The following is a 19,128-nucleotide window of genomic DNA, read 5'->3' on the forward strand; positions in this document are numbered from 1 at the left end:
TTTGCACTTCCACACACAAACTGCAGAGGGCGCTGCTGCTCACTCAGTGGAGATAGCATCAAGGAATACTATGATAACAAGGACGTCACTTAATATTTCGGTATTTTGTTTTGAAATAATCCAAATGACAGTTTAAATATTGAAACTAATCTGAGGCCATCTTTTAGCTCATTTTCTAATAGGATGGTTAGTGTGTCTTGCACAAAGCTTTTGCACTTCTAAACACAAACTGCAGAGGGCACTGCTGCTTTCTCAGGGGAGATTTTCTCTTTTCTTCACCTGGTAGCAGTTTTGAAATAATGAACTGTGAGGCAAGAGAAAAGAGTAAAATAGTTTATTTTATCAGTAAAGATCAACAGAAGGCACGAATAACAGAATCCAAGGGCAGAAGAGAGACCAGTGTCGGTATGTTATACAACCATGTGATCAGATAGCAAAATATACCTTTACATCCACCATCTAGCTGCAGGAGTTCATGGGTAAATCCTTGGAAGGCCGAAGAAACACTTCAGCAGGAAAAATCGCAGCCTTTTGCAAAAATATATCCATATATAATTATACACTTTTTCTACATGTCGAAGCAAATAAACTCTACAAAATGCAGAAAACTATCCGAGGACATGAACTGCTGGCGCATTCATAAGAAAGTCCATGCTTATTATTCGTATCAGAGTATCACTGAATCAAAAATAGAAGCAGTACCTTTGTCAAAAACAGCAATAGGAAAAACTTACGAGTCCATAGAAAGCCAAAAAAATATCAGCTTTGAAAACAAGAAGAGGTACACAAAACATTTCAAACTGATGTTTATAGGAGAATTTATAGGTCTGAAAATACAAGTCAGTCCCTTTCAAGCAGTTTAAAACAGAAACAGTAAAGGAATGCCATGGCTTTGAGATACTTTGGTTGTAATACAAATCCCAGAGTTCACAAGCAAGAGGACTACAGAGATGGCCATGCTACAAAAAAAAAATACAACTGGCATCAAGACCACTGTCACTAACGAAAATAATTTTAAAGATAAAAATGGAGCATTTTGAAGGAAAAAAAAAAAGAAAAAAATTTTGGAAAAAAAATATTGAGCATCACAATTTTACAAGAAAAAGCTGGAATATTTCAGGAACGATGCAGTTTTTACAAAAAAATAAAAAATAAAAAACTGTCATTGTAATTTAACCAGCCTCATTTTGCTACAACTGCCTATCCCACCCAACAAACCTGACTCAATACCAGTTTACCCATCACAAGTCTCCCAAGTAAAGCCTCCTTCTAGATACATGTTGTAATCTTATTGACTGCTCAAATGTAAACTAAATCTTAAAATTCCAGGTATTTTTAGAATATTATATTACGTGAAACCAAATCAGTTTTTTCATTTTCTGAGTTTAACCATCTCAGTTATTTTTTTTGTTAGCTTTCTGGCTAAATAAAAATTAACTTCTTCAAATGCTGCGTCTTTGTGACAGATAACGTAGGTACATACTAAAAATTCTCAAACACTGCTCCGTAAATATAGGTTACATCGTGTTAAAAATAACTTCAGCTGCCAGGCTGTGGAGTCTAGTATGGGTAGCCATCAGGGAGGCCCAGTCTTTGGATGCACTGCTCCACTCCTTCAGCCAGATAAGGCCCGTCATCTTCATAGCTGGGGAGGTGGGAGCCTTCGTCCTCGCTGGGAGGTAGGACAGCATCCGGGTCAGGCTTGAGACTTGGCCTCTGATTGTCTGGGAAAGCCATGGAGAAAAGTGCCTCGGGGTTGCACACGAACTTGTAGACGTACCGCTCACCGGCCACCTGCAAAAAGAGTTCGAATTGAGAAATTAAATAATAATAATAATAATAAAACAAAAGTAATCTCTCAAAAATTTGGAAATGAATGACAAAATGTTGAGGACAGAAAACTGCAGTTTCTCTAACGGCCACTTGAGGCTGGTTTAAACAGTGAGTCAGTCTCCATGGACTTCAGTGTTTAAATGCCCAAAACAGCAGAAATAAACAACACTGATGATGTTTAATAGCCTGGTACAACAACACACACACAAAAAAATACTGCTTTTAATAAAAATTATAAAAAAAAATAACCTCAAGTCTTTTAAAACTCAAAACATTAAACTGGATGGCTTCCAGATGTGCTTCATTAGAGGCTAAGATTAGAAATAAGAGGTCAAAAATTCAGTGCAAGAGCCCAATAGCTAGTTTTTTTTAATAGTTTGTGATCGATTACAACAACATAGGAGTAAAGGAAGTCTCAAGTGGAACATGACCTGCCTTTACCTTCTGCATAATGCCCTTTTCGTAATAGTACCGCAGCGAGCGACTCAGCTTATCGTAGTTCATGGCAGGTCGATTCTTCTGGATGCCCCAGAGCCGAGCCACCTAAAAACATGATGGGGGAGGGGAGGGGAAAATTAGTATATGGCTTTAAAATGTTGTTTTTCCAGACTTTAGATTATTAAGCTTCTCAAAGTTCCACATTAGGTATGCAGCAGCTGACCTCTTCGGGGTCAATCAGCTTGAACTCCATGTTTCGCCCCGTCCAGATGATCAGGTGTGCATTGGCTGGGTTGTCCAGGAGTGTGAGCAGGAACTGCCACAGCTGCAGGGAGCCACGGCGCTGGTACGGCAGACCCTCCTGTTTCACTTTACCTGGTGAAGACACGCAGAAGTCACCTTTCCTGCTTTTGTGCTGTTTTGTTGGTTGGTTTGCTCGTTTTTGTTTTGTGTTTTTTTTAAATCATGTCCCATTGGACAGAACATAGTACAACATTAGAAACAGAATACTCAACCTGGTGTATGCAAACGAACACAATACCACCAGCTCACAGCACACTGCCTTAAATGATATTGTCCTTCCCTCCTTTGTCTTATACACTAAGTGTTAACAGGGATGTTTTGGAAGTCCGTGTCTTACCTTCCAGCCTTTCCGGCACAACACAGGTGTCATCATAGTACAGACACTGCTCTCTGTCGGGACCAAATCCTGTGGAGCAAAGAATAGAGTAAAAAGGCTGTTGCAGCATGAAAAGGCATTTTTAAACCCAGGACACACAAACTCACCTGCACTGTTATTTGGGTACAAAGCAGACTTCTCAAAGGATGACGACTGGCATGTTTGAACCTCTGAAAGGCACAAAAGTCACAATTCTTCATAAACTGCAAGCAAATGTAAAGTGTCTGAGCCTAGGTTTCACTTATGGCAAGACTGCCTGTTACCCTAACAGACGTGAATACATTTTATTCAGATGCCGTCGCCATACTAAGTAAGGGTAACACACCTGAGTCATAGCCAAAGTCCCTTGGCTCTTGTTTAATTGTGACATGGTTGAAGGCAGTCTGAGGTCGTGCCAGACCTGACGTAGGAGGCCCTGGCTCGGGATATCTCGGGTCCACCAGTTCTTGTTTAAAACCCCGGGGAGCATGGGGAACCAGAGGCTCTGAAAGGTGGCGCTGATACATTGGCCTCCCGTCACGGATGGCGGGGTGGTACGGCGTGTTTGCGGTCTTTTTTGGAGGAAGGAAAGACAGGCAGGGATCCGACAACTGCCGCTGGAACCTGAAGTGTGGAAAGAAGTGGATGTTTAAAGGTTTGAAGCTCATTCGCTTCCAGCTTAAACCGTGTGTGTATATTTTTTTTAAAGCTTACCTTTGTTCTGCGTTGAACGACACACTGGAAGAGCCGATGGGAGGATGTGGCATAGCAAACTGCTGGCTTTGATTGGCCTGTGGAAGGTTGCGGAGGTGGGAGGGGCTGAGGGCAGGAGTGTGGTTTGGGGAGCAGTTGTTGGTCAGCTGAGGGGTAGATGGCTGTAACTGCCTCTGTAAAGGTGGAGGTCCAGTAGGGCGGATGGAGCCACGTTGTTGTACTGCAGGTGTGGAGGATGGAGTCGGAGCGGGCTCACAGGCACTAAGGAGACCAGATAACAACACATCATCCAAGAGTTCTGTCTGCCAGGTGTGTGGTGGTGGTAGTGCTGCAGTATATCACACACAGGTTTAAAAACATGAATGTTACCTGTAGCTGTAAAGGCACATGTCAGCCTGAGGCGTTCTGCAGGGAGAGAAGTCTTTGGACGAACTGGGTTCACGCTTCACTTTGCTGGCGGCCAGTCCATGAAGCATCACTGCAAAAAACACACAGGCAAATAATACATACATGTTTGCAGAGCATTGAATGAACACCCTTACTTTAGATGGCCAAGTGGACTGCTTCAAAGATTAGTCTTAAAAAAACTTTCCTTTCTGATAAAGCTTATAGTTCAGGCAGAATCAGGTGATAAGCTTAGGCTACGCAGGGCTTCCCATGATGCAGTGTTTCTTCTCAACTCAGTGTCTCTGTACAACACTTTGCATTTCCAGTGTCTATTCTGTCCTGTTGCCCTCCCCTCAACCCCAATGGCTCAGTGCAGATGGCCACCCCTCCCCAAGTTTGATTCTGCTGGAGGTTTCCCCAAAAACTCCCTTTTAACAGGAGGTTTCTTCCTGTTAAAAGGGAGTTTCTACTTCCCACTGTCACCAAGTGGGAAGTAGAAAGAAAAAAAAAAAATATATATATATATATATATATATATATATATATATATATATATATATATATTTTTTTTTTTAATTTAATTTTATTTAAATTTCTTTTTTTTTTAAAAAAAGGAGAAAAAAAAAAAAAACAGTTCTCAAAAGCTTTTTTTGTCTCAAAAGATAAACTATCTTTTGAGACAGTTTATCTCAAAAGATAAACTGTCTTTTGAGATAAAGACAGTTTATCTCAAAACTGTCTTTATCTCAAACAGTTTTGAGATAAAGACATCAGTCTTTATCTCAAAACTGTTTTTTGCTGTCTCAAATGAGTAAAATTGAATGTTCTGTCCCTATTCAATGCCAGGTCATTTTAATTGACTTCATCAGTTCATCTTTTGCACAGTTACACAAGTCTCACATTCCTAATTTGCCTCCAACTGCCTAGTGTTGGATCCCTGGTGAGCGTAATGGTTAGACAGTTAGGATTACACAACATTGCCTCTGGGAACACTGGCTGGGAAAATAATGTGTTTGTTGAAGCAGCACTTCCATAACCAAAACACACTCGAGACCTATTAAACGGCAGCTGTGCTGGAAACATTTGCCTGCCGGTGTGGCAGAACGGCTTCAGATCCAAATGAGAGTTTACTGCCAGCGTTTCAGACCCTGAATATTTCCCTCGTAACTCTTATCTGCTCATGTTGATAATTTAGTAGCCATGACACCTCGCATTAAATAGACAAGCTCTGCACGTCTTTAAGTTGCACTCTTCCAGTTTGCCATTTAGCATAAAGTTTTTCCTTTATCGTCCCTTTCAGCGTTTGCTCCTCACTCCTGCGTCAGTGAAAGAAAGGAAGCCTACCCCTATCTGATCTGAGCTTTCCAGGAATCTGTAGAGATTGTCATCAGTATGCTGCACCGATGACGCCAGACCGCTAATGTTTCCATCCACGACACGGTCTCCGTCAGCTTCATTGTCCGCACGGGGAGTCGTTGTGTTGAAGCAGCTATGATTACGGCAGCAATAAGCATATGCAATACGTGTTTGGCACTAAACGCATCATTTCCTCACCGCCTGCCTTATCTGTAACACTTTTAAGTACAGTACTTTTTTTTTTTATCTCACCTCATTTCCTCTGGTACATGACGACTATCATTTAACTGGCAAAGCTCCAAGGTGAGCGGAAACACCAGCGAATGCGAGCACTGTAAACAACTGGTTTTACACCAGTGACCTTTGAGATCACGAGTCACAATCTGGGTTCAGCGGAGTTTATCCATTTGCCATGAAAGAGCAGGAAGCTGCACAGATCCTAAATGAGAGCCAACAGCTGACAGTGCAATGTGATCACACGTGCCACCCCTCTTATGTCCAACTCCACGTTAAAGACCAACTTCCAACGCTCCAGACCCATCATAAAGCTCTCACAAAAATACTCTCGTGCATAAGTAGTGTGCACCACTGCTAAAACCTGAAATCGTGATCTCTCCAAAACATCCAAGAAGAAGCAGGTACTCACAGTTATTGGACTGGAAATCCGGGACAAACTGCTCGTCATCGGTAGCTTGAGCTGAGAGGGAGGAAAAGACATGCCGTTTAAAGACCCCTCTCATCAACTATCACACATCATTTGTATAATGTGGGATGCTCACCTTCAGCAATCCATATTTCTTGGAGCTGAATCAGGTCTTGGAATAGCTCTGAAAGATGGTTTCACATTCATTTGTTAGAATGTGTGTGGGCGCAATTATTTGACATTTCACATGTAATTAATGACAACAAATGGCCTATAGAAGATTGTCAGAGAAGTATGACCTATTAAAGAAATACCAAAGACCACGAGGGGCACTTGAAAGAACAGGGGAGGGAAAAAAAATAATCCTATTAGCAAATTTATGAATATAATTTCTCCCCACATTGTTTGTATCCAGCAGACAGATGTTATCCTGGCACTCACAAGAAGTTAACTGCGGTTTCATAGTCAGTCTGAGTTTTATATGTACCTTCTGTGTCCTGAGCCAGCTCGGTGTCCATGAACTTCCTCTTCCTATCGCTGAGACACTTCGCTGCTTCCTGTGTGTGACATTTCTGCAGCAACGGGCAAAGGAATGAAACTCAGCACACATGCAGCAAGACAATAAAAAGAATATAAAATCATAATGTTTCAAACTCACCCTCTCAGGGACCACAAAGGGAACCTGCTGATCATAAAAGGCCTCCATGTTGCAGGAGTCTTCACCCTGGGATGAGCAGTGAGGAAGTGATATACTTTGAACACACTGGAGTCATTAAGCAGACTAAAGCTAAGTCTATCGTAGTCTTTTTTTCCCCCTACAGGACTAGCCCCTCCATCCATACTACCATCATCCCTTTCACATGACTTGGCATGTTTGTCTACAGTAGCTATAAAAGCCCCGTTGTCACAGAAAGAATTATGCAATCTGCAGCACGCAAATCTGACATGAATAAACTGACGTGAAGCTGCGGGAGGAATCGCTCTTCAAAGGCTGATTTGAGGCAATGAAAAGAAAGCAGCTGAATAGTCAAATAAAACATGACGTCTTTTCCTTTGGCTGTGCCGTGCCAACTTTAATGACGTACAGAGAAGCATGTGTACAAAGAATGACAATGCTATGTTTGAAAAGACAGGAATTAAAATGGTTTGACACTTTGCTTGCCAAGAGCTAGGATTAAAGAAGAAACATTAAAAAAAAACAAACAAACAAACCACTTGTTCAGCTAATAATGCCAATACCTAATCATATTGCTGCAACTGAGTGCATTTAGGCACAGTCAAGGTGACCAGCTGAAGTTCAAAGTGAGCATTAGAATGGGGAAGAAATGGAAGTTAGGTGGCTTTGAATGTGGCGTGGTTGTTGGTGCGAGTATATCAGAAACTGCTGAACTGTTGGGTTTCCCTACACAATCGCCTCTAGAGTTTACTAAGGCTGTTTATGCTGGAGATCAGAGGTGAATGATAACCACTTGGTACAACCAGAAGAGCATCTCTGAATGCACAACACCTCAAACCGTGAAGCAGACAGGCAACAACAGCAAAAGACCACACCGAGTGACACTCCTGTCACCAGGAAACAGAGGCTAAAATCTGCACAGGTTAACCAAAATTAGACAAGAGGGGGGAAAAAGGCTGCCTGATTTCTTCTGTGACATTCAGATGATGAAAGCATGGATCCATTTCGCCTTGCTACCACCTGTAACTGGTTGTAGTGCTGCAGTTTGTGCCAGCTGAGCATTGTTAAATGCCACACTCTACCTGAGCTTTATTGCTGGCCATACCCATCCCATTATGACCGTAGTGTACCCATCCAGCAGAACAACACCACGTCATAAAGCTCAGATCACCTCAAACTGGTTTCTTGGTGTACCTAAAGTAGCCGATAAACGTATATGTGCGATAAAGATATGGGACATTATTTTAACAATGTTTTGCACCTCTTAGCTACACCAGATTTCAAAGCTTTGTAAATTTCTACATTTTTAATGTTTCTTCAAACAAAAAAGAGGGTATTGACCTGGCTCAAACTGCTCAAGAGTCCAACTAAAGCTCGCGAAATATGGGGCAAAAGTAAACAGTGAAAAACTATTTCAAGCGATAAAAGGTCAGCCCCCGACGTTGCGTAACGTTTTGTCTAGTCTTCGGTTAAAGAAACCTCCACAAACGATTTAATGTGAGGAGGGGGGGGGTGTCACTCGGCTTTGCTTCAGTGACTCCAAACACCACCGAGGAGAAATCACGCCAACTAACTCCGCTAACGTTAGCAACAAATCCTCGCTTAAAGTGAACGATTTGTGAATGGAGTTTCGCGTGACGCTCGTTGAGTCCTCCTTGTTTTTCTCAATGAAGTGAAACACGATACTGACTGAGGCAGGAGAAGGAGGAGGAGGGGGGGGGAGACACCCGCTCACCATTGAGAAATTTCGCCACAGACAAACAGTGAAGGATTCCCGGCGCCAACAAGCTGAAAAAAGCTGCTGCAGACGGAAATGCCGCAGTGCAGGCAGGCGGTCGCGGGGAAATAAACGCAGCACTGAGTTAGATTTTTAAGAAAATGGCGTTAGCCTCTGAACGCCTATGTGCTCTCCTCGGAGCCTGTAGCAAAGAAAAAAAAATCGCGACCATGCATCTGGTGTTTATGTAATTAAAGGCAAGCAGGCGCCAGCTTTTACTAAAGCGGTAAGATAAAAACAAAAAGAAGAAGACTCACTTGGTAAGTGAAGTTTCTTGGCAGTGTGAAAACAGAACTCGTCGCAGATTTCCTCCCCTACATCCCATGCAGCACCTCGATTAATCACTCGGCTGTGGATTTTTCTCAATGAAGGACTGTGATAGCTGCGGCTAAAACGAGCGATCTCCTGCCCTGCCATTGGCTGGAACTCAGAGTCAGTCAGAAGGCGAGCCAATCGTCATCGAGGCTGCTCTGTGGCCCGGCCCCCAGTGTTTTTTATGAATGGCTGCGTTTCATTCATGAAACCAGGACTCTCTTAAAGGGCCAGCGCTGCAATTAAGGTCTTACAAAGTAAACAGGTAAATAAATAATCAAATTCAAGGTCATCTGTAACTTCTACACGGGAACAATAATGATGAAAATAGCACTAAAAGCATGCTTTTGCTGGTTTACTATATAGCCCACTGATTTCAACTAAATCAGGGGTGTTAAACATAATGCCTGGCAGCTTTAGAAACTTTGAAGCAGGGCACACACACACACACACACACACACACACACACACACACACACACACACACACACACACACACACACACACACACACACACACACACACACACATACATATTTCCGGTGATAAAGACCATGCATGCTACACCAAAGTAATAATGTAATACACAATCTACTATATTTAATTCTACACTATTTTTCACAATTTAAGCCCAAAGAGTTACGCTGACAAATTTTCTTTCACTGACTACAGCATCATTTCATTATCAAGTAGAAAAACTGCTGAAATTGCATTTAAAATGAGTGTGACACCCGAACTAGGTTATATTCATGAGATCATCTTTCCTGCCACAGATCATAATAAACACTATAGCAAGAAGAGAGAGAAATACTTGCCATGTAATAATAATTGATGTCCTTAATTTTATTGTTCTCTTATGATGTTACAATTGGAACTGCAACGACAACCACCACTGAGTAGATCATATATTTAGTGTTACTGTTATTAAACCTTACAGTCAATTACAAGGGTTTTCTTTTCTTTCTTTTTTTTTTTTTTGGGGGGGGGGGGGGAGTTGCATATGTAATAATTTAACAAAAAAAGTCAAAGAAATAATAAAAATGTGGCTCTTAGCTTCAGCCTGGAATAAGATGAACCAATGTTATACTCACTATTAAGGTGAGCACAGGCACAGGGGAGCATCATCAGGTTATCAGACTAACAGTCGTTTTACAATAAGACCCTAAAAGGATTTATAGCTTTGTTGGTTCACAGCAAGTACAGTAGGTCCTATCTCCCAGCCTCATTATCATCCCATTCTGTGTGGAGATGGCACGAACTCCATGTGGTTATGTGGGTTTCCTCCCAGTACTCCGGATTCTCCCAAAAATCCGCATTTTAGGTTAACTAGTGATTGTAAATGGTCCATAGGTGTGAATGCAAGATAGATAAAGCACTTGAACATGTATGAAAAGGTTAAATCTGGTTTTGAGGGCCATTAACTTAGCTTCAAATCTTTGTTCCTTAGAGCATTTCTTACATTTCTTACTCAGGACTGTGGAATACCGAAAACTGTACCCAACCCTAATGCAGTTCTTTCACATGTTCCTCCTCAGCTACCTGTATTGCCCCAGTTACAGTTTATTTCTTTTTTGAAGGCACATCCATCAGTTTTTGGAAGCTACCGCAGAATATGTGTTTTTGTGGGGATAAGACTTCAAAAAGACTCCCGTGACCTGGACTGCATGTAACACTGAGGATATTTAAGTAGTCCTGTAAAAACTGGGAAACTGTCAAATGTTCGACGGGTTTAATCCAGCATCGCACATGACTGTTTGAAGAGTATTCATCTCAGTGGGTGGCAGAGCCCTTGCTGCACTTTTAATTCTACTCTGATCTCATTCCACTTCATTACCTGCTGCTGCAGAGTGATCACCCAAAGAAATTCCACATGATTACAGGGTAAATCCCCTCATACAGTACCTCCACAATAACAGGTGGCTCTTTACAATGCTTGGAAAGCTACAACAGTGCAAACCCTGCAGTTATCAACATGTTGCTCTAAACAAATACAGTGTTCCTGTCTACCTAAGAGAAAAATCAGTGCATATTACTAAGGTGTTTGTGCATTTTTCTGCTTAAAGTTCTGCAGACTGCATCACCCACTGAATATAGATTTAGTAATTCTTTTATTCCCCTGTGCTCTTTTTGTCCTAAATATATTATGTATTTATTAAAAAGGAACTTGACAGAGCTGATGACATAAAACGACTTTACAATTAATGGATCCAAACAACAGGAAGGAAAGAGCAGCTGTTCAGCATTAAAGGGTTAATGTTGATCTGCTAGCAGTGAAAATGCGTGTAAATGTTTCTTTTATGGCTTCATACTGACTGACCTCTTCAGGTGGATTTTTTTTTTTTTTTGCAGGGCTGCGCCGACTGTTTGCATTCGACTTAGAAAGTGCTCGATCAGCGTGGGGAGATGCCAGAACGGATCTGTGCGTGTGATAAAAGTTCCAGTTCAAACATCAGCTGAGCTCAGCAGCTCTGTTACTGATTTGCAGTGTCTCCTGTTTGCTCGGCCACCGCACGTCTACGACTGTGCACAATATCACATCACAGATTTTTTTTAAAATTTATTCTTCCGTTCTGGCAGATCAACAAGCGTGATATAGTTGAACATATCTTGGAACAGGAAATTACACACTGCAGTCCTAAAGCTTCTTATCAAATGTTCCAGTTGTGTGTTGATGTCTTTTTTTTTCCTTTTTATCTTTTTATCTGTATATTTATTACGGAAACAGAAGTTTTCACATATGATAAACTATCACCCCATTTTGACCTACAGCAACGGGTAAGTATTGTAAGTAAAATGACACCCGTATAATAATTATTGTTTTGACTAGCTCTAAATATGGGATCAGTTACTTCTCAGGGATTATGCTGATTTACAATATTTAGTGCATTTTACATAAACAGATCACAAGGCAAAATATCAGGATTAAAAAAGACAGAGATGTATGGATATTCACACGGTTTTAAAGCTTTTTTACTACACTTATTTCCTGTCATGTGAAATGCAGTTGTTAAACCACTGGGTGGCTCTCATGCCTACATCCTTTAGTCCTCATTGAGTGATAAATTACCTCAGCTCTCATAGAACCAGAGATCTTAGATCGCATTGTTTTTCCCTGCATAGTTTTGTGCTCCTCCTAAACTTTCTAACGTTTGCACACGAACCCCTAAAAGCCAGCTGCCCTGCACTGATCACTTATTAGCAGCTCTCAGCTCAGATTCACCTTTGACACCATTGACTTTGCACTTTAATAATAAATTAATTCACAGATTACAAATTCAAAGACAACCCCGCTTCTCAAGAGGTCAGAACACTGTAAAGTGTAAATAAAATAAAAATGTAATGATGTGTAAGTCACGTAAACCCATCTTTTAATTACAGTTGAAAAGAAAATAACACACTGAAATTGAGACATTGTACAATTTTAAGAGCAATGTTAGCTCGTTTTGAGTTTGATGTGATCTGAATGGAGCAAATGTTGGTCTAAAATCTGTATATGCTGGTTAAGGTGTCTTTCCAGATGTGCAAGCTGCCAGTTCCACAGGCACTCATGTACCTCCATACCACCAGAGACACAAACTTCTGACCTGAGCACTGATAACAAGGCAAATGGTTCCTTTAGTCTTTAGTCCGGAGTACACAGATTCCATATTTTCCAAAAAGAATTTCAAGTGCTGATTCATCTGACCACAGAACAGTTTTCCAGTGTTTCTGGATCATGTTTGTGGCTTCTTTTTAGCACGATACAACCTCAACCTGCATTTGTGGATGCCGTTCTCACTCCCGAGGCGTAACATGCCGACGTTTTGTCACGTCCCGCGGCGTTCCTGAGGAACGCGAAAGGAGACTTTCGGCGTTCTTATGGTACGCGGCGGGTTATGGCCGAAATCCAGTGAAATGACGCTTTAATTATGTTAAATAGCTGTTTCTAAGCGATTTGAAGAAAAAGAGCGAACATGTGTAGATTGAGTCCATACGGTTCTCATATTTCCTCATTTTTCCGAGGTCATCATTTAGGAACGTGGTGGGTAGCCGAAAACGTAATATGTTGACGATTTGTCAAAATGTGACGCTTTGGGAGTGAGAACGTGTTGGGATGCCACAGTGAACTGTGTTCAAAGACAGTGATAAGGAAGTGTTCCTGAGGCCATACCCAATCATGTTCCTGAGCTGTTGTCAATTAACCTAATTAGTTGGTATTATAATTAGTTGTTAACCTAATTTAGCTTTGTTTCTTGTGTTTGTTTAGTTTTTTATTTTAAAAAAATGTTTTAATCGTCATCATGTACATATGCTGGTGTTAATGAATGGATTTAGACACAAGCTCATTTCTCCAGAAAGTCAAAGGTCAGAAAGTCCATAAAAGGCTGAAAACACATTGTGAAAAAGAATGAAAAATACAGACAAACTGTCCAAACCCTAACCCTACCTGGCAACCCTAAAGGTTTCGTTTAATTATTATTAAAAGATAATAATTGAACTATAAAGGATAAGTAAATCATTCACTATTATCAGAGCCTGTTACGGCCCTGGCTATAATGGCTGTCTCCCAATTCAGGGTCTGCAGCCTTAAAGGCCGCATTTTAAGGCCGATTACGTCACCGCGACGCGACGAAGGCTGTCCCAATTCGAAGGCTGCCCGAAATGCGGCCCTCAAATGCGTCCTTCATGTCCCTGAATTTTAAGGATGTGGCGGTGTAGACTTCGTGGCCCAACATATCCCAGAATGCATAGCGCGGCGGTGGGTGTGGATAATTTTGCCGAAAAAAACGGCGGATGAGGGGCGCCCGAAGAGTAAACTTAAGTAAGTACTGAATATTATGTCACTTATTTATGTGCAAATGTTTAATAATGAAGATCATTAAAACATTACTGTTGGCCACATGTCGGCAAAGTCATGTGACATTAGTGACGTTTGTACTAACTTGGTTTTACAGCCTTTACTTTAAAATATACGCTGTTAAATAGCTGAGCTTAATCTTACAGAGAATGATCAAAGCTCATGTAGAAACAAACAAACAAATGAACAAAAGATTTTTTCCTTAATTTCTGTCAAACAAAGCTGTATGAAACGTTTCCAGCTGTTAGTATCATGGTTGCTAGGCAACCTGGGCAGCGCAACGGAGGCTAGACCGTCCCATTTCACAAGCCTCGCACTTCCGGCCTTAGCGGTCTTTAAGTACGCGGCCCTTGAGGATCGTTGAGGCTGCGTACTTAAGGCTGCAGACCCTGAATTGGGAGACAGCCAATGTGTCTTGGTGGTTGTTTCTTGTCTTGTCTGTGTCTTTAAGTCTCTGCAGGTCCCTGATTGGATAAGCTGACGGCTGCTGATTGGTCCCCTGATCATGTGGTTGCTTTCAAAATCCCTCACCAGCAGTTGTCCCGGGTCAGCCACTGACAGCAGCAGCAGACCTGACCCTGGCTTCCAAAACCTGTGACATTTATGTTTGAGATTCTCGTGATTTACCGAGCTTTGTATATAGTGTGTACATTAGTTTTCACTTATAAATAGCACTGAAACAGAAGGGGTGGGCTGCCTTATTATTTTTCCTTGTACTGTTTTTAGATAGCACCTCCTCACCTGACTTAGCTTGTTTTGTTTGTTATTTTGGCCTTTGTTCACCCCGGAGCTTCATTTTTCAGACAAATAAACCACCGTTCACTAAGAAATTGTTTTTTCTGTGTATGGTTTTGGGGCCCAGGGCGGGGTCACTTCCTTTTTTAACTCTTATGTTACGTTCCTGTACCCCTAGACTGGGGCGTAACAGAGCGATTAATGTAAACCATTACCAGTGTTGGATCAGAGCACTGTATCAAATGTAAAGGCACTACTTTGAGCCCAGGTCAGGCAGATGTTGATGAAGTTAAATAAATCGTAAAATCAGCATCCTGCATCATATCCACAGTACTGTGTATCAGCGAACTACCATAGCTGTCTGACATGGTGACACTTTTTTGCTGTTGTTGTCTGGGCACCTGCTGGGCAGTGGATATTGTTGCTCTGCTGTATTATTTCTGCCACCTCTGGCACAAATAAACAATAGCTGGCTGCTGGCATACCACTAGCCCCTGTTGGTGAACCCTCCTGAATTACCAGCAGGCTTTTTTCAGCAGTTTTATTTCTAGGCTTTTCCACGAGCCGCCAGCTGTTGGCACGCTAATTAAAAAAACTCCCGCCGAGCACCGCAAAGTAGAACTTATCCTGTTTTGTTTTGTTTTGTTTTGTTTTTTTGGGTTGGTTTAAAACAACAAGAAATAAAATCACAGCAGTTCATTGTTTGTCTATGCCTGTGGGTTTATTTGCTCATTTGAATAAGCGACGGGAGGAAAGCAAGAAAAGGCGAGTGAGCTTTTGATCTAGAAGTCCACGACGCGTCTAATGGAGCCTACAGATGGATTAAGAGCTCCCCACTCCGAGTGTCGTCTGTATTCGCCCTTTTCCAGCAGGTACTGGCGCCCCCTGTAGCTCGGATGCTCATAGAAGACCCAGGTGCCGTCCTGGATGTGGGCCGAGTGGATGTCGCGGTAGCGCCAGCGGTCCTGCAGGTTGGGCATGTCGTCGCTAAACTCTATCATCTGGCCACTGAAGTCTGGACGTTCGTAAATGCGGATCCTGTGCCTGGTGGATGGCTTAAAGATTTAAAAATAAGAACATGTTAATAATCGATAGGAATTCCTTTAACTTTAAGCAGCTAAGACCACATTTGTCCATCCTGTAAGGAGGAGAACATTTCTCACAGCGTTGCATTGCTAGTTCTGTGGTTGCTTCCTGAGACTTACATATCTAATGAAGCGACAGGAGCGAATGGTGTCATTGAAGCCATTCCAGCTCTGATAGTTGGGGTACTCCCCTTTAGAGAGGATGTACTGGTAGCCCATATACTGGGGTCTCTCATAGATGACCCAGGCTCCACTCTCCACCCGAACAGAGTTACAGCGGCTGAAGTGGGAACTCAGCTCGGGACAGTCACTGCTGCATTCGAAGTAACGACCCTGGAAGTTCTTGTCCTCGTAAAAAAAGATCTGCAAGCAAGAGTCGGAATTAAAAGCTGTGCAAGTAAAGCAAACCCTAAAACTCTCCATATCTCTATGGAAACACCGCTGATATAACTCTTTTGACAGAGAATTTGAGTTATACGTTATAGATAGTTATAGATAAGTTTGTTGTACTAACGCAGGGCAAATATTGGACTTTCACTTTTTTGTGCTGCTCCCTAGTGGCTAAAAATGAAATAATTCAGCTTTAAGGTTTTTGTCAGGGTTACCATCTATTTATTTGTGCAGGAACATTCATGCACTTCAGGTTATATCTAACAAAAGCACCGCCCGCTCGTCACACTAACAAACTAACATTTGACAGGACATCAGCTCAACGCCATTTAGCAAGAAGCAATTCACCCACAGCTTAGCGTGAGGTCATTACGGCGTTATCATATCGCACAGTTGTGGCGCTTACCTTCCCTGTGCGCTCCATAATCGCCTCGTGTTCCTCCTCACCCAATCAGATTAAAGCCACTCATACACACTGCATTGCCGGCAGTCCACTTTTAAATAAAGGCTGATGAACTGCATTGCCAGGGGAATCATTGTCATTCAAATGAGCTCTCCATTAACATCGGCACATTAGCTGATTCTGCAATTGTTTTAGCACATGGCCTTTATATGTGTTGATGCAGAAATTTTGACTGAATGCTGTTTAACTCTAGAAAAATAGAAATATTGTTGCTGAAAAATCACTTCTTCATTCACGTCACCTCCCATATCCTCCGAAGAACCAGCCTAATCATTTATGTCCTCTGTAATGGACATTGATTTTTAGTACTAAATACAGGACATCCTGGGCTTTCCATTGATATTCATGTGTTTGGGTGATTTCTTTTAGCTCCAAAGAGGCAGGAAATCACAAAAAAGTTCAGTGGGAAGATTCTTTTATCTAATACCCTGTTCTCAGGAGGATATAAGATAAGATAAGATAAGATAAGAAGAACTTTATTTATCCCGAGGGAAATTCTTTTGTCATACATATGCTCAATGCAGCAAGAGAGACAGTTTTGTATTTCATGTTACATCACATTACATCACATATACTCTTTTTCTGTTTTTCTGTTTTTGTTTTGTTTGCCCAGTCAACTGTAACTTATCCTCTTGTTTATTATTATAGCTGTTCTTATTGACACATGCACAGCCTTCCCATCTGAACACAATTCACTACTAGAATTAGATATAAAATATTTATAAATATAAACCATTGACCATTACAACATCTTATAAATATTAAATAATACAATTTTGTGTGTATTCTCCTGTTTTTCTTAATAAATATACTCATTTATATAATGAATAAAAAGCTTGGATATAAAAAAAAACTCTAATATATTTCTTTTGTGTAATGCAAGTGCATGCATAACGTACACGTGAGTTTATATACTGGTGCAAATTTTAACCTAAAGTTCTTGTAGTTATTTTACTATGATTTAAAATGACTTTCACTATTTAAACATTGCATTTGTCCAGTTTAAATCAATATTTATTATTTATTAAGTTTTAAAGTATAAAAAAAAGCTTTAATTAGATTTTTTTTAATGTTGTGATTAAATGTAATACAATATGGATAATGAGTGAAAAGGATCATGGGTAATAAATGACAACCAATGTTTAATTTTCTATCATGACTTTATTTTAAGCATGTTTAGTTATTTTCCTTGTTTTTATTTTTTTCAAAGATTTGTCAGTGGTTACTGCTCTTTAACCCGGCGGATGGATCCAACGCTGGGCTGCATGCCCCCCCACTCGGCGTACCTCCTGTATTTGCCCCTCTCAAGCAGGTACTGGCACCCCCTGTAGTTTGGGTGCTCAAAGAAGATCCAGGCTCCTTCGAACACCTTGCAAGAGTGGACATTGTTGCTTTTCCAGTTCTCGGGGAAGGCAGGCAAGTTGTCTGCCATCTCCATCGACTGACCGTCAAAGTTTGGCTTTTCCCAAACTTTCAGCCTCCATGAATTCCCCACCTGGAAGGAACAAATGGAAGAATGGGAATGTCTGCATTGTTGGTTTCTTACTGTATCATATTGTGAATTGATTATACACCATTCACACACATATATAGTCACCTACATTTCGAATAATTCGACAGGACCTGATGGAATCGTTGATACCTAGCCAATACTGGTAGTCTGGATACTCTCCTGGGCTTAGCACGTACTGGTAGCCCATGTAGTTTGGTCTTTCATAGACTACCCAGAATCCTCCTTCCACTCTGATGGAGTTGCAGCGGGGGAAGTAGGTGTGCAGGTCACTGCAATCATTGTCACACTCGTGAGACTGACCCTGGAAGTTTTTGTCCTCGTAAAAGATGATCTGAGAAAACAAGTTTTGATGAAACGTTGCACTCACTGAACTCTAGGAAGTGGCTGTTATGGTAAAACAAACACATTTTGTACTCATTCATCTCAAAATACGGTATAAGCATGAATCATATTGCCACAAACATGTGCCTGTCACATATAGTACCTTCTCCATTGTCGATATCAACAGGTTTGGTGTGATATAAAACATTAAAGCAGCCACCTCCTATATTCACTTTATACAGAACAGGGACAATAAAACTAAGCACATGGCTTGCTTTCTGTGAACTGGATTATTCAATCACTGATTCAAATATTTATCCAGGCTTATCACATTGTTCTGAAGCAGTGAATCCTGTTTCCCTAAACAATGCAAATGCACAGTGCAAAGCATCCCAAAGCCACTGGATGCAGCAGAGCGTGCTGACAAAAACAAGGGCACTGCAGGACAGTTGGTTTGATATGAAACGTTTTGAGCTGAGTCAGTGGCACAGCAGGAAGGCACCAGAGACTCTGCTGGAGATATTTATACACACTTTATAACTAATTCATATTATAACAAGTAAGCAGTAATTTGATCGATCATTTACCCCTAGCGTTCCTTCCCATGGTAAATAAGCTGATTCCATGCACTGTTCATGATGCAGGGAAAAAGTCCCATTTGAAACAATGCGTGAGGACACAAGTGATGGTCTTCAGCACGACACTGTGGTGAAGGTTATGTTTAGGAAACAAGCAGGATTGCATTTAAAAGGAAGCAACACAAACAAAAGGTGATCTCCTGTTCCCACCCTGTTATTAATCAGAACCTTAACTCCACAAAAAGTCATTTCCACACAAACAAATGTCATTTTTGATAAACTTCCTTTATTGAATCATCAAGGCAGATTTTTCTTTTAAATGTAACAAGCAGATTGCCACAGCTTATATGAACATTCATGCTCCCCAGAGGGTGAACTCCCCACACGATGACCTTCACCTATAAATCTGCCA

General features: G+C 41.2%; 2 protein-coding genes across 2 annotated transcripts; both read right to left on the reverse strand.

The window, feature by feature from the left end:
- Positions 1–15,061: 15,061 nt before the first annotated feature.
- Positions 15,062–16,356, reverse strand: LOC146492165 (gamma-crystallin M2-like). The gene is made up of 3 exons (XM_085151947.1): positions 16,248–16,356; positions 15,572–15,814; positions 15,062–15,421 (listed from the first exon to the last, which is right to left on the reverse strand). Exons 1-3 carry the CDS (start codon positions 16,263–16,265, stop codon positions 15,149–15,151), a joined length of 534 nt encoding a protein of 177 aa, XP_085008073.1. The 5' UTR covers positions 16,266–16,356; the 3' UTR covers positions 15,062–15,148.
- Positions 16,357–17,445: 1,089 nt separating this feature from the next.
- Positions 17,446–18,390, reverse strand: LOC146492166 (gamma-crystallin S-1-like). Its single transcript, XM_085151943.1, has 3 exons — positions 18,302–18,390; positions 17,906–18,148; positions 17,446–17,799 (listed from the first exon to the last, which is right to left on the reverse strand). Exons 1-3 carry the CDS (start codon positions 18,344–18,346, stop codon positions 17,527–17,529), a joined length of 561 nt encoding a protein of 186 aa, XP_085008069.1. The 5' UTR covers positions 18,347–18,390; the 3' UTR covers positions 17,446–17,526.
- Positions 18,391–19,128: the final 738 nt, after the last annotated feature.

This window comes from Neolamprologus multifasciatus, chromosome 23, assembly GCF_963576455.1.
Source record: "Neolamprologus multifasciatus chromosome 23, fNeoMul1.2, whole genome shotgun sequence".
Taxonomy (NCBI): domain Eukaryota; kingdom Metazoa; phylum Chordata; class Actinopteri; order Cichliformes; family Cichlidae; genus Neolamprologus; species Neolamprologus multifasciatus.